Genomic DNA, 14915 nt, shown 5'->3' with positions numbered 1-14915 from the left:
TCTGGAGTATATTCGTTTTTAAACTACCGAACTAAACCAACCGCAAGCCCTGATTCTCTGGAATGACTTTGGGCATGGGACCATGCCTGCGGTCGGTCAAATAAATGACTTCCAGGAAATTCCTGAACCCCTGAACTGATCTGGGTGATTTTTGGATATGTCGGTCACCCAGATCAGGGCTATCAGGGAATGTAACCTTTGTGGGGTTTTGTGTGTTTTGGGGTGTTTGGGAAAAAGTGTTGTTTTCTGTACCTGGAGATACAGTTCCTGATCCAATTATCTCCCAGGCACAGAGGAGGGATTATCTGTTTATGTATGGGAGTTTCATGTATTGTAACACCGTTGTCATTGGTCTATGACTTTATAGTGTAGTTCCCCACAAAGTCCATGTGTGAGTACCCCTTGCATGGGGAATTGCATAAAAGGCCAGTGTGGCTACCAATAAATGAGTTCCTGCCTACCCTCAACATAGAGTATAAGAGCTGTTCCTGCTATACTCTCTGGAGTAGGAGAGGTTCACCCACTGAAAGCTGGATCCTGGTCTTGGGTCCAGGGTGGGTGGAGGATGGCGAGACCCCAGCCAAGCTGCGGTTAAGGGGCTACAGTGCTTATGGTGTCTGGTGGAGTACTTGGAGTCCTCGGTGAGCACTAGGAGGATCTATTGACGGAGGCATCTGGTCGGGGTGCCAGGCGGTCCATCACACAGCTGTCAATGGTTTTAATGTTGTGGCTGATCAGTGTATATGTGGCCAGTATGAACAGCTCTCTGAAACCTGTTCATTAATAGCACTGTAGAAGGGACAAAAGGTCCCTCATTTACACTGGAAGAAAGTAGATTTTTCTGTCAGAGGAAAAAGTTCATTACAGCAAGAACAGTAAAGATGTGCAGCTATAGGGATAAATGGGTTGCTTTATCAGATTCTTAAAAACAATGTCCCAATGATTTTTTATTTTTTTTAAACGAACATGATATTTAAGGATATAATTGGTAATATAAGGGACATCTTTAAAATCAACAGCAGAAAGATGTGTGAAAGGCAGGGCTTTAGTTTTATTCCATTCTAATATTACTTTGCACTACGTAACCAAGTTATTGTGCTTAAAGTGACCCATTCATAGAACCAGACATCTGTGCAACTCACTTTAAAGCTCTACCTAGAACTAAGAATGTTTTTTTCCCTGTAGTTGAAATGACAAATGAAACGTTGTTAAGCAAAGCAACTTTATTTTAGTGAATTAAAATACAACATGTTTATTAAGAACAAGTACACATTTCCCAAAACATTTTGATGCATTAGGAAGGGGACACAAATGAGGCACTTAGCTGATGGAGAGTTACACCTCAGGGAGAAATGGAGAGCAGATACAAACCCAAGAACTCTCCCTACCGAGTCTCAGGATGGAATAAGCTACAGTCCACAGGCTGATTGAATTTAACGCCCAATAACATGGGACAAGTGTGATTAGAGATGAAGTCCAAAAATAGCCACAGAGTGACTGCAAACGGTCTGATCCTGTTACAGATCATTTTATCACAGCAAAAAAAAAAAAAAAACATGTGCAGCAGACTGAACAGTTTACATTTGGGCAGCTTTGTGTTAATTTATTCCTAACATCCCCTTTGGGGAACAGATTCTTTATTAATACATATATACACTTTATCCTCATCAGTAGTAAAAGTATAATTTTTTATCTGTAATAAAACAAAATAATGGGACACATAACAAGTTGTTCCCTAAAAATCTAAAAAAATGCAGAAAATTAAGACCAGAATGACAACAAATAAACCGAAAATAACCGACTACTGCTGGGCTGGAGAAGGTTTCCAAAGTCAGCGAATTTAGCGTATATTTTTGTCGTTCAGATTTTAATTTTATACCATTTTGAGTCTGATTTATAACCTTGATTGTCATGGAGTTATAAACATTTTATAGCTCAATGATGTTTGTTAGGGTAACAAAACAGTTTAAACCACCATCCAAATATTCGGGTCCAAATTATGCTTATCATACAATTAATAAATGAAACCTTAAAAGTCGAAAACTTTATATTTTGAGAGTGGCCTAACTTTTCTTCTTTACATATTTTTTAAACGTAAGAAGATCATGACAGGTCAAGGCTGGATGTAGACCACAAGTAACCATATTATGACGTAGCTCTCCTTAATGACGGATTGAAAATTAGTATTTGGTCTATAAAAACGGATTTCTCAATGTTTAGAATCTTTTAGATTCTGCTGTTCCAATGTCATGACTAGTGTGACAATGCATTTTGCAATGTTTAATCATGCAGGTATTTTAGGCACCAATAAACTAAGATTGTCTAGCTGATAATTCCAATCAGCACAAGTAATGGCTGCAAGATACCTGCTTTATTGCACTTGCCCAAAGCAGTCTGGATTGAACGTCATGTCCAATTTTGGAAAATGTTTTTCTGAGGTTTATTAACAGAAACAATTACCATAACAAATATATTACCCTAAACTGACAGCCAAACACATATCATCATTGGTTTCAAGAAGTGCCATCCCAGCGGAGAATGGCACACTAACCGGTGTAAAAAAATTATGGAAATCAACATATTTGCACACCATTGGTAAATAAGGTATAAATGTATTGGAGGGCATACAGGTGGACTGTCATGGGTGCTTTCATTCATTTTGTAGTTAAATGTTCAATCCAGAGACTATCAACTTGTACTGGTAGCAGTAATAACGCTGGATGGGAAGACAAATACAATATCCTAGAATTATTCATGAATGAACAATTCTGTGTTTAAGTCAACAAAATGTGCATTTTATGAAGATAGAATCCTCATAAAATATTCATGTTGACCGAGTTGGAATTTCATTGAAATTCCAACCCAGTCAAGAGACATGCAGGGACAAGGCAGAGACTAAGTGTCAATCCCTGCAACCGTCATGGTCAGTGATTTTTGTACTAAGCAGTGAGGTCAGCGCCAAGGAGGACCACACCGGACCAAGATGACGGCACCCGCAAGGGAAAGGATCAAGTAAGTAAACTCAAACTTTTCGTGCCCCTCTCAGCCACTGAACCACCAGCGGCAATGTCACCGCCAAGGGACTATGCAAATTCGTCAAAGTCCCTAAACGGTGACAGGGCCACTTTACGTTTTACAACTTTATCTATATATGGTATAGGCAAGATAGCTAGGTATTTAATCTTGATAGGCACTGTGCGCACACATTTTCTACTTTGTGTTAGGCTGCCAGGCACTGTGGATGCACTTGCTCTAAGGGCACTCACTGCAAAATCAATATTTGTATTTTAGGTTTTCAATGTTGCTGACACAAACATACATGCCTAGACCAAAATGTAAAATAAAATGCAACTGATATGGCTAGTACAAATTAAAATGTATAGGCTATTAAAAAGAAAAACTGTCACATTTTCACAACTCATTTTTTAAAGGATTACTACATTTAATGAAATGTAATTATATATATTTTTAAATTAGGTTTTTTATTTTAGAAAATTTCCCTTCTTTATAAATTGGCTGAGCGGCCATGTTGATTGGGTTAAACACATATCTGACCAACTGCTGCAATTGCTCTGTGTGAAACTTCAGGAAACTGCATCAGCAGAAGGCAAATCAGTTGAGCAGCAGAAGCCGACCCAACTAGGTTCTTTAGCCAGATAAAATGATATGTTTTTAAATGCATTATTAATTTCTGCACCCCCCACTAGGTTTCATTAAATGTATTGACAGATGTCCTTTAAGTGTCACTATATAATATTTAAATGGCAAAGCATTAGAATATACTGAAAAATACCAAACTTTGCAAAGTGATTTTGTTCCACTGCAAAGATTAACCTACTCCCCCCTCCCCAAAATCGCAATAGTTTCTTTATTTGAGTATCATAGGCGTTATCAATGAATGGTGGTGCAATCCACTGCTATGGCACTGAAATAATCATGATACTAGTGCAAGCTGTGCTTTCATTATAAGCCAACTATGAACTTAAACACTATAGTGTTTCTCTGACATTGTAGGGATATAGTAAGCCTAAGGATATAATGTTGTCAAATTAAGACCTCTCTCTAGTCAATGAACGTAAGCAGACAACTTCATTCCGCACAGATATTTGGTTGCAAAATGGCCAACAAAAGCATTTCTCTTATTCAGAATGATAAATAAAAATGCAGTAAATTTAACCAAGCTGTGTTAACAGGAATATGAATAAGTAATAAGCAGCTTACATCAGTGTACATGTTGTACAATACTAATAAGTGATAAGTACACTCATGTCACCTTTGTTGGGAGTATTTTTTAACATATAGCCTTATTAGCTGTGCAATTTCTTCAATATAGTTGTGCTTTTGGAAACAAACTAATTGATGTATTCACTTATAAATACAATGCTGCAAAATATACCTGAGTGTTTTTTTTTCTCTATTAAAGAAAGGCTGATGTTTAGGAATAAGTCTCCACTGTGTGTATTGTAATTTTTAATTGTAATGTTATAGATTTTAAAGGGCAAATCTCCACGGGAATAATTTATTTCATCAATTTCCGGTTTGATTAACGTTACTTCTTCCTTCTGTTAATTACCGGTTGGCCAGATACATACTCCAGCTAACTTTTTACATACATATAAAAAAATAAGATCTGCTGTATGAATTGTAGAATGTTGTGAAAAGTTTTAAGACAATGACAGATGTGTTCCTGTCAAAACAAAAAGTGAACAAAGACTCTTAAATTCAAATAAGCAAATGGAAAACTGTTCAACTCCTTGATCCTTACCTGCCATACTTGGCATGTACTAACTAACATTCAATACAAAACAGATCATGCAATTAATATATATCTGGCAAACTAAAAAAAAAATAAAAAATCCAATACCCTAGTGCTTCCAGATTACATATAGATCTTGTGGAGCAAACAGTTGACTAAACAAGTTAACTTATTGTAAACTGTGTCAGTAAACTGACAAAGCTGATGTGTGTTGATGGTTTATATTTAACAAACAAAACATAAATACCCAAGAAGAAATGGATAATTAAAACTCAGGCTTGATGTTGAGAGACTTAATACATAATGTTCTAGAAAACAATAGGGTTCTGTTGTTCTGGTGTTGTTGTGCTTTCCAATAATAAACAATGAATTCTTGCATAGTACTATTGGTGTGTGATCTTCCATTGTGGATCTCTCCAAGCAAGTCACATTATTATGGGACTATGTATTATGTATGTGAATCAAGAGAAAATCTGCCCTTCAGCACATGGACGACACATTGATCTTGGATTTTAGACAAAGATTGCTTTTTTTATATTTTTCTCCTGAAGAACCCTGAAGACTGGTCTGAAAATACATCTCCCTTTTCTTGTGTATGCTTTTTCTGCTAAAACAAAACTCACGTTCTCCTGCTGCCATTTGAAGTAGAAGAGTGTTTAATTTTTTTTTTTTTATAAATTAGTGCCAAACATTGGAGCAACAGACTCCATTCTAATAAGGATATAACAACTTAAAAAAAAAAAAAAGAAAAAGACAAATAAATAAAATATAGCTTCACCCTGGTTCTTGACTGTATTTACCATTTTAAAGGAATCCACAATATATTGCACAGCATACCTACGTGTATATATAGATATATATTCATATATGCCACTCACATAGTGGTAAGCTACACCTGCAAGGCAGAAATTGATACCCTTCTTCCAGGACAAAATGGTTATTGATGCACAGATCAAATGTACATCTCCAAAGTTCTCGGTGCGCATTCCTGCTACACGTTCAGTTTGTTGGCAATAGTCATAAGGACTTTCAGTATAGGCATAAAACCAGACACCTCACTGAAGCTGCTGCTGCTGACAACCTGCGTGTGCACAACAAGACCGTGCTGATAATTGTGGGTGTCTACGCAATGGGCAATTTCATGCAGCCCCATCAGGATGTGGGGGGAAAGCTGTGGGGAGATCAAAATGGCAACATGAACTATAGATGTTATTCAGTAAAAAAAAAAAAAAAAAAAAATAAGACAATTATATTAAAATATCCAATTGCTATATTTTCTGGAGAACTTTTCAATTTTACAGCCAAGTATGGCCAAGAAGAAGAGATGATCAAATAATTGTTTACAGGAACAGAAGCTGAAGAGTGCGCTGCCCAGCTTAGCATACATGGTTAATCTGCAAGGTCACAAGCGAATCAGAATATTAATAATTTATCTTTTCTCCATTTTTGGTGCACAGACTGCACATATTACCATTTAATACAGAATCAGGGTTATTAAAATTACTGGTTAGGAATTTGTGCCTAAAGAGATCTTTCAGAAGGCATCAAGGTGGGCTTAAAAGGGGGCAGTTTGCTAATTTTACATATTCTTTGCATACTTACAGCATTCTCTCTTAATTTGTCATACAAAAATTCCAACTTCTGTGATGCATCCTCCAACTTTCGCTTAGTTTTCTGGAGACAGAGAATAAAGAATAATGTTACATTTCCAAAAAAGATTAAAATAAGAGAGCCAGGTATATTATAGGCACTCTCTTTAAAATGGCTCACATAGCTTAAGGGCAGTCATAATATGAAAAACTCAAGAAAATACATTTTAGGGGGAATTTATACTTAAAAGCAGATCCACATCTGTGGACACCACATTTGTCTGTAGTCTTTTCAGTATATGGAGGAATAAGAATTAAAGGGACATTATAGAAGCTATAACTATTTCATCTCAGTGAATTGGTTATAGTTCCTGGAGTCTCCTTCTGCGGTCCATTTCATAAATGTTACACCATTTTCAAGCAGCATACTCAATAGGGTCCTTGCATACTCACAGTCCGGCTCCCCTCAGGTGGTAAGGCTAAAGCTTAGATGACACTTACTTCTAGCCATACCAATTTATACTAGCAGCGCCCACTGTAATAGGCTAAAAGCGGTAAGCTGACACTCTCAGCCAATCACAGCGGCACATTGCTGGTAAGGCTTATGCTCCCTCATTAGCAGCACAGAGGGGACAGGCTGCTGGGGATGTTTGTTAAGCATTAAAACATTAAAAAACCCTTAAGGCTGAATGGAAGGATGGCATCACTAAAGGTGCAGTGTGTGTGTGTGTGTGTATATGAGTGCAGTGTGTATGAGTGCAGTGTGTATGAGTGCAGTGTGTGTGTGTATGAATGCAGTGTGTGTGTATGAATGCAGTGTGTGTGTATGAATGCAGCGTGTGTGTGTGTGTGTATGAGTGCAGTGTGTGTGTGTGTGTGTATGAGTGCAGTGTGTGTGTGTGTGTGTATGAGTGCAGTGTGTGTGTGTGTGTGTATGAGTGCAGTGTGTGTGTGTGTGTGTATGAGTGCAGTGTGTGTGTATGAGTGCAGTGTGTGTGTATGAGTGCAGTGTGTGTGTATGAGTGCAGTGTGTATGACTGCAGTGAGTGTGTGTGAGTGTGTATGAGTGCAGTGTGTGCAGTGTGTGTGTGTATGAGTGCAGTGTGTGTGTGTGTATGAGTGCAGTGTGTGTGTGTGTATGAGTGCAGTGTGTGTGTGTATGTATGAGTGCAGTGTGTGTGTGTATGTATGAGTGCAGTGTGTGTGTGTATGTATGTATGAGTGCAGTGTGTGTGTGTATGAGTGCAGTGTGTGTGTGTATGAGTGCAGTGTGTGTGTGTATGAGTGCAGTGTGTGTGTGTATGAGTGCAGTGTGTGTGTGTATGAGTGCAGTGTGTGTGTGTATGAGTGCAGTGTGTGTGTGTATGAGTGCAGTGTGTGTGTGTGTGTGTGTATGAGTGCAGTGTGTGTGTGTGTATGAGTGCAGTGTGTGTGTGTGATGCAGAGCCTTGGTGGGGGGGTGGGCATTTTTAATATATTTTTTATTATTATTATTTTAAAAAAAAAATTATATTATTATTAATTTATTTTTATTATTATTTTATTATTATTATTAATTTATTTTATTTTCGTCCCCCCTCCCTGCTTGATACATGGCAGGGAGGGGGGCTCTCCTTCCCTGGTTTCTCCCAGAAACAGCAGAAACATATATGGCAGGGTTTATGGCTGGAAAACATATTCCACTGGCTGTGGCAGATTATTAACTCTATATTCATTTTATTTTTGTAACTACCCTGCGATTTATTGCTTTGGATGATATGATCAACAACAACTGGATTATAGGATAACAAAATTGTACACTTGGTTAAAACTTCAATTAATTCTGAAATCCCAGTAACTACTTACTGCAATGTTTTGTTACAAACTCTCTGGAGTAGTAAGAGTGGAGAAAACTATGCTATTACATTTAAATTGTTCTAATCTGTGATTATTTCATCAGACATTTGTGTTTGCTCACATCATTCACTGCTGGGACCCTTTACCCCATCCCTGTGTAGGTATTGGATCACAAGTTAATTAGAACTGCATTGGTAGTTCAGTGGGGGAGGGGGGCTGGCAGAGCGTTTACTTACCTCTCCTGCAGCTCCTGTCAGCTCACACCAAGTCTCGCAAGAGCCGCACTATGACCCCGCGGCTCTCGCGAGATTTACACTGGGAGCTGACCGAGGTGCTGAAAGGACCGCCGCGGAGGAGGAGGGAGCTGACAGGGAGCTGCAGGAGAGGTAAGTGCTTCCTGCCAGCCCCCAGTCTGTATTATGGCAATGTAAATTGCCATAATACAGACACTGACTCGAGTATAAGCAGAGTTGGGGTTTTTCAGCACAAAAAATGTGCTGAAAAACTCGGCTTATACTCGAGTATATACGGTAAATAATAACATAATAAATAATAATTTAGACGGAATGCTGACGAAAACCACCAAATTTCGCCCTAACAGAATGAGAACAGTTTCTCCATTGGTGTTAGGATGCAATTTGGGACTTTGTTCGGATCGGAATTTCATTAGAATGAATGTCCGATCCGTTTGCAGCTGCATCTTGCAGCCGCTAAGTAGATAGCTCCCTAATTCCCACATTATCAGGGAGCCATCTACCAAAAGGCTTAAAGACCTAAATTTGTCTTTCAGACAAATTTACTAATACCAAGTAAAAATTACTTGGGATTAGTAAATTCTGCCCCTACTCGCTATACCGAGGTGCCCTCCATGGGTGAAGATGGATTACTTTTTTAGCGTCTTTTTTTTTTTTTTTGGCTTAGGTTTTTTATTTTATTTTTAAAGTTCGACGGGTCTTATGGATTTTTATTTGGTCTTTTTTGGGGGCTGAAAAAAGAAGATTTTAGAAAAAAGACAAACGGTAATTTATTTTTTATTTACAGGGATTTAGTTTTATTGTTCCCCCCTCACTATTTTTAGGGTGAGGTGGGTAACTAGGTCTTTATTAAAAAAAATTGGGGTGGACGGTGACTAGGGGCTTGAGGACCCCTAGTCACCAGGGGGGGTATTTACCCATGGGTGGGAGCAGCAGGACGGGGGGGAGGGGGATAGGCCCCACCCATTTTCGTTTAGGGCCCTAAACCGCAGCTTATGGGTGAGGGCCGGGGGGGGGGAAAGACAATAGGTCCCCTTTCTTATTGTAATTTAGGGCCCCTACCCATTTTCATTTAGGGCCTGCACCCGCCACTCATGGGTGTGGGCCGGGGTGGCTAGGGTGGACAATAGCCCCCTTATTGTAATTTAGGGCCCCCAACCACCGCTCAGTGGTGGGGGCCAGGGGGTGGACACTAGGTCCACCTACCCCCATTTTTTTTTAGGGCCCCCACCAGGCGCCCAGGGGTGGGGGCGGGGCGAGGCCAATAAGTCCCCCTCCCCTTATTTTTATTTAGGGTCCCCAGCCGCCGCTCAGGGGAGGGGAAGGACAACAGGCCCCCCCCTTGTTATTTAGGGCCTCCACCCGCCACTCATGGGTGGGGGCCAAGGAGGACCCTACTCGTGGCATTATGGGGGACCCCAAAAGAGTGAAGGAGGACATGGGAGGCTTAGAAAGAGCCAGGGAGTGCTTCCATTTTTACATAATACAACATAGGTAATACGGGGGGCATAGAGGCATTTGGGGGTAACTAGAGGGACAATTAAAGTATGACATATGTCCATGGTGTGATAAAGGGATAGTAAATAAGGTTTGAACATGACAAGGGGTAGCATAGCAATGACGGACAAAGGCAGGGGAATATAGCTATGAGTATTCGATTACAATAATAAGCATGTGTACATGTGAGAAGTACTGTCTTAAACTTTTATATCGGCTCTTATAAACACACTTGTGATGGTACGGTGACAGTGCATAATGATTTATTGCTTTTAACGGTTTAAGATACACAAAGGTTGTCCCGCTTACATAATTAAAGTACATACATTGTCGTCGACAATCATTCCTCAAAATAGCTAAATATTTCTTTCATATGTACAATCGATAAACTAAAATCTGAATTTTCAGCTATTTAAATCTGAATAGTAAAACGAAGGATTAAAAAGCTGAACGAAGACTAGAGTAAAATGGAGCAATTTTTCAAGATCAGCTATTTTAGTCTCAATTTGCTGTAGCATTTAATGAAGTAAAATGCAGGGTTTTATGAAAATCCATTATGCCCATAAGGTCCTAGAACGTAGGACTTACTGACAAGTTGTAAAGAACAGCAACTGGAACACACTTTAATCAGCTATTTAAAAGTGGATGAAAATGTGTCACGAATATAGATATGGTTTGCAATAACACACAATTATAAAGGGTATAGCTATGCAAATAAGGTGACATAAAAGTTGTATTGTGCAAAAAATAAGATGAGATCTATTACCAAGTGACGGACAAGAGAGACTTTGGTACAGGCAGCACAGGAGACTTTCTTACACTTCCATTTAACACTTAAATGTTACAGTCAAGAGTTGCCCCTTATCACATATTAGCACCCGCTGTCTAGAACACTCTGTACACCGATAGGTCTGTGTTGCTTGGTGAACAGCTCTTTCTCTGTCTTAATCACACAGCTACTCCGGTACGCAGTCACAATTTGCGTGGTTTTCCTTTATTGCACCAGTTATAACTTTATAAAAACTAAAACTAAATCTTGTTTTATGGTTAACTGACTGCTACTGAGTCAATCCCTTCTCTGTGCCACCAGGAAGCTTCTTCAGTGACATCTCACATATCTCATAACCATCAGTCAAGCACTGGATGGAGTGATAAATAGCTCATCCAACCTCACACGCACATGCTACAAGTCTTAGAGAACAGACAACACAACGTGCTTATTGAACAACAGGCAGGGTATTTATACAGTAAAAGGTGGAATAAATGAAACCTGTGCTGGGACCAGATGATGGGCTACAAGAACATAGTGGGAAACAGAATACTAGGCAAACACCCATCCCCATTGCCAGGATGTTTGTGCTATGCCGAGCAAATAACCGAGGTGAATTGGAATCAGTTCCGCTTTATATACTGAAGGCAGTTGAATAATGGGGAGCTTTCTGTAATAGACTGGGGCTCCATAATCTGAAGGTATATTTGGATAGCTATCCTCATCTAGCAATCTATCAAAACACACACAATGGGGCACTGATACATAGAGAAACATTAGCATATCCTCGTAACTTTGCTGCCTGGCAGTGCTGTTTGAGTTCCATAGTATAGCTCTGAGAACTGTACTATTGTGTGTCAGTGTTGCCTGCAGGGAAAGATGCACTCCGGGTTCGCCACACAAACCAAGATTTCCCAGTCAGAGTACCAAGAGATAGGGGACTGCATTTTTTAAACAGTAAAGCAAGCAAAGAATTTTCTCAATTCAGTCCCACTATCCAACATACAATACCCCAGAGAAGAATGAACTCTTCACACACGATGTTAACCCTATGTGTCCACAATAATCTCTGTTCTCAGAAATAAACCCTTTAGATTCCAAGTTTAACCCTCAAAAGGCTCAACCTCCAGTTCCGGTTTTACAGTGTTCATAGGGTTAACCCTTTATTTGAAGAGAAAATACTCCTGCCGATGTTTTGAGGAGATAACAAATAGAGGAAAAAGGAGACAAATGATGTTGAAGCTATGGATTTTCAAAGAAAGGAGGATTCTAGTCCCTGGGTAAAAGGCTAGCAGTGAGCCAGTCTTATTTATTTTTCAACAGAGTAAACAAAAGGTAAGATCTAAAATAAATAATTTGTAAACTACAAGTACACGAAATCTGAAATGTATCTTCATTGAAAATCTGCCTTACTACGATTTAAGTTGGTCTAAGTGATAAATCAGGAATCCAAAACATTTCAGGTCACCATCCCTTTAAATTTAAGAGTGCCAGAAGGATGGGTACTGGTTAGAAAATCACAGGGCTAGATTGGAAAGATACCAATTTCACAAAATGCATCTTGGCAGTGAGAGGCGCTTCAAGTGTAGGTTTATTCAGATAACAGAGAACCACTTTGCTTTAGCTCATCATTGAATGCAATCTCATTAGTTTGCCGTCATACATGCCAGAACAGCATTATCTGTAAGATTTCCCACCCTCCAGTGTGTCGCAGATGTTTCTCATGAATGGAAGAACATGTACAAGTGAAATGAGGTGTGGCCAACATTTAATGATTTTGTGATGTTAAAAGTGGGGCTAATAAGACAAACCATTGAATATATACATTCATCACTGTGGTTGTTCCGCTGTGGTTCTATTTAACATTGCTTTTTTTAAATGGCAGAATTCATTGATGAGAACTTGTTTAGGAACCCTGCTGACTCCCCCACCATACTGCCGCGCTACCTATGCTGGCTTTCCTCAGGCATCTCTATGGCTCATCTAGAGCAATGATGATCTGCTTACAGATGGCAACTGAGAATGTAGATTTAGTGGCTGTTAATGCGACATAGTATAATAAGAAAAATGACTGGGATATAGTACTCTTTATATAGAAAAGACAGAGATGGCAATAAAGGGGAGGAGTGGCCCTGTATGTGAAGGACAGCATTAAATCTAACCTAATAAAATTTAGTGAGTCGAACATAGAGTCCGTTTGGGTTACGTTAGAATTTCAAAATCACACAGTAACTTGTATAGGTGTGATTTACAGGCCCCCTGGACAAATAGAAGAGTTAGGTAATCTACTAGTTGAGAAAATAGCTAAAGTGACAATGAAGGGGGAAGTTATTATCATGGGTGACTTTAATCTTCCGGATGTGAATGTGAAAACCAAAATAGCTGCTTGTGCCAGAAGCACATATATTCTAAACTCCCTGCTGGCATTGTCTCTAAAACAAGTCGTTGAGGAACCAACTCGTAAGGAGGCCATACTAGATTTAGTGTTAAAAAAAAAAAAAAATGAGATTTAGCATCAGATATTACTGTAGTTGAAAGTTTAGGATCTAGTGATCACCAGTCAGTGTGGTTTAATATACGAACAGTGACTGAGTCACACCACACAAAAACAAAAGTTTTAGACTTTAGAAAAACAGACTTTTCTAAAATTAGAATATGCATAAAGGAGTCCTTATCAGATTGGAGCAATTTAAATGGAGTCCAGGAGAAATTGGATTATTTAAAAGTTGCACTTCTGAAAGTAACAGAAAATTACATTAGGCTTGTCAGTAAAAGCAAAAAATTCAAGAAACCACTGTGGTACTCCGCAGAAGTGGCTAAAATAGTAAAAAACTAAAAGTTAGCATTTAGTAATTATAAAAAACAACAAAACAGAGTGAGAAAGACAGACAGATCTACAAGATTAGGCAGAAAGAGGCAAAGCAAGTTATAACAGCCTCCAAAGCACACAAAGAAGAGAGAATAGCACAGTCAGTAAAAAAAGGGGGATAAAACATTTTTTAGATACATACATGAGAAAAGGAAAGTAAAACAAGGATTAGTTTGATTAAAAACAAAAGAAGGAAGGTATATAGAATAGGATAAAGGTTTAGCTGACTGCCTTAATGAATATTTCTGTTCAGTATTTACAGATGAAAATGAAGGAGAGGGACTTCAGTTAAGAAAAAAGACAAATGGGTAATTTGGTACATGCGAATATACAGAGGAAGAGGTTCTATTTCAACTGTCAAGATTAAAGACAAACGTCCTAAAGTTATTAAAAACTTAGTGGTAAACTAGCAAAACCATTTACGGATTTATTTAACCAATCATTATTAACAGGAGTAGTCCCAGAAGATTGGAAATTAGCGAATGTTGTACCCATTCATAAGAAAGATAGTAGGGAGGAGTCGGGCAACTACAGGCCTGTAAGCCTTACTTTAGTAGTTGGGAAAGTGATGGAAACCATGTTAAAGAACATAATTGTTTAACATCTAAAATCACATAGATTTCAAGATCAGAGACAACATGGGTTTACTTCAGGGAGATCATGCCAAACTAATCTTATTGTTTTTTTTGATTGCGTAACTAAAATAATAGATCAGGGTGGTGCAGTAGACATTGCTTACCTAGATTTCAGGAAGGCTTTTGACACTGTTCCACATAGAAGGCTCATCAATAAACTGCAATCATTAAGTTTGCATTCCAATATTGTTGAATGAGTAAGGCAGTGGCTGAATGACAGGCAACAGAGGGTTGTAGTCAACGGAGTATATTCGAAGCAAGGTCTAGTTACGAGTGGGGTACCTCAGGGATCTGTACTTGGACCTATTCTCTTCAATATTTTTATTAGTGATATTGCAGAAGGTCTTGATGGTAAGGTATGTCTTTTTGCTGATGATACTAAAATTTGCAACAGGGTTGATGTTCCAGGAGGGATAAGCCAAATGGCAAATGATTTAGGTAAATTAGAAAAATGTTCAAAGCTGTGGCAACTGACATTTAATGTGGAAAAGTGCAAGATAATGCATCTTGGGCGTAAAACCCCAGGGGCAGAGTATAGAATATTTGATACCCTACTAACCTTAACATCTGAGGAAAGGGATTTAGGAGTAATTATTTTGATGACTTAAAAGGTAGGCAGACAATGTAATAGAGCAGCAGGAAATGCTAGCAGAATGCTTGGTTGTATGGGGAGAGGTATTAGCAGTAGAAAGAGAGAAGTGCTCATGTCA

At 38.8% G+C, this 14915-nt stretch overlaps 1 protein-coding gene across 2 annotated transcripts in view; it reads right to left on the bottom strand.

Annotated features, from left to right (window-relative positions):
* Positions 1 to 1205: 1205 nt before the first annotated feature.
* The window catches only part of SEC31B (SEC31 homolog B, COPII coat complex component), a 101310-nt gene continuing 87600 nt past the window's right edge, over positions 1206 to 14915 (bottom strand). For both annotated transcript variants that reach the window (XM_063434205.1, XM_063434206.1), the window contains 2 exons: positions 6359 to 6430; positions 1206 to 5927 (listed from right to left, as the gene is read on the bottom strand). In XM_063434205.1, the coding sequence (XP_063290275.1) occupies positions 5748 to 5927; positions 6359 to 6430 (252 nt within the window). In that variant the 3' untranslated portion in view covers positions 1206 to 5747. The remainder of the gene's footprint in view (positions 5928 to 6358; positions 6431 to 14915) is intronic.

Source organism: Pelobates fuscus, chromosome 10, assembly GCF_036172605.1.
Source record: "Pelobates fuscus isolate aPelFus1 chromosome 10, aPelFus1.pri, whole genome shotgun sequence".
Taxonomy (NCBI): domain Eukaryota; kingdom Metazoa; phylum Chordata; class Amphibia; order Anura; family Pelobatidae; genus Pelobates; species Pelobates fuscus.
This window is presented reverse-complemented; position numbering and strand designations above follow the sequence as displayed.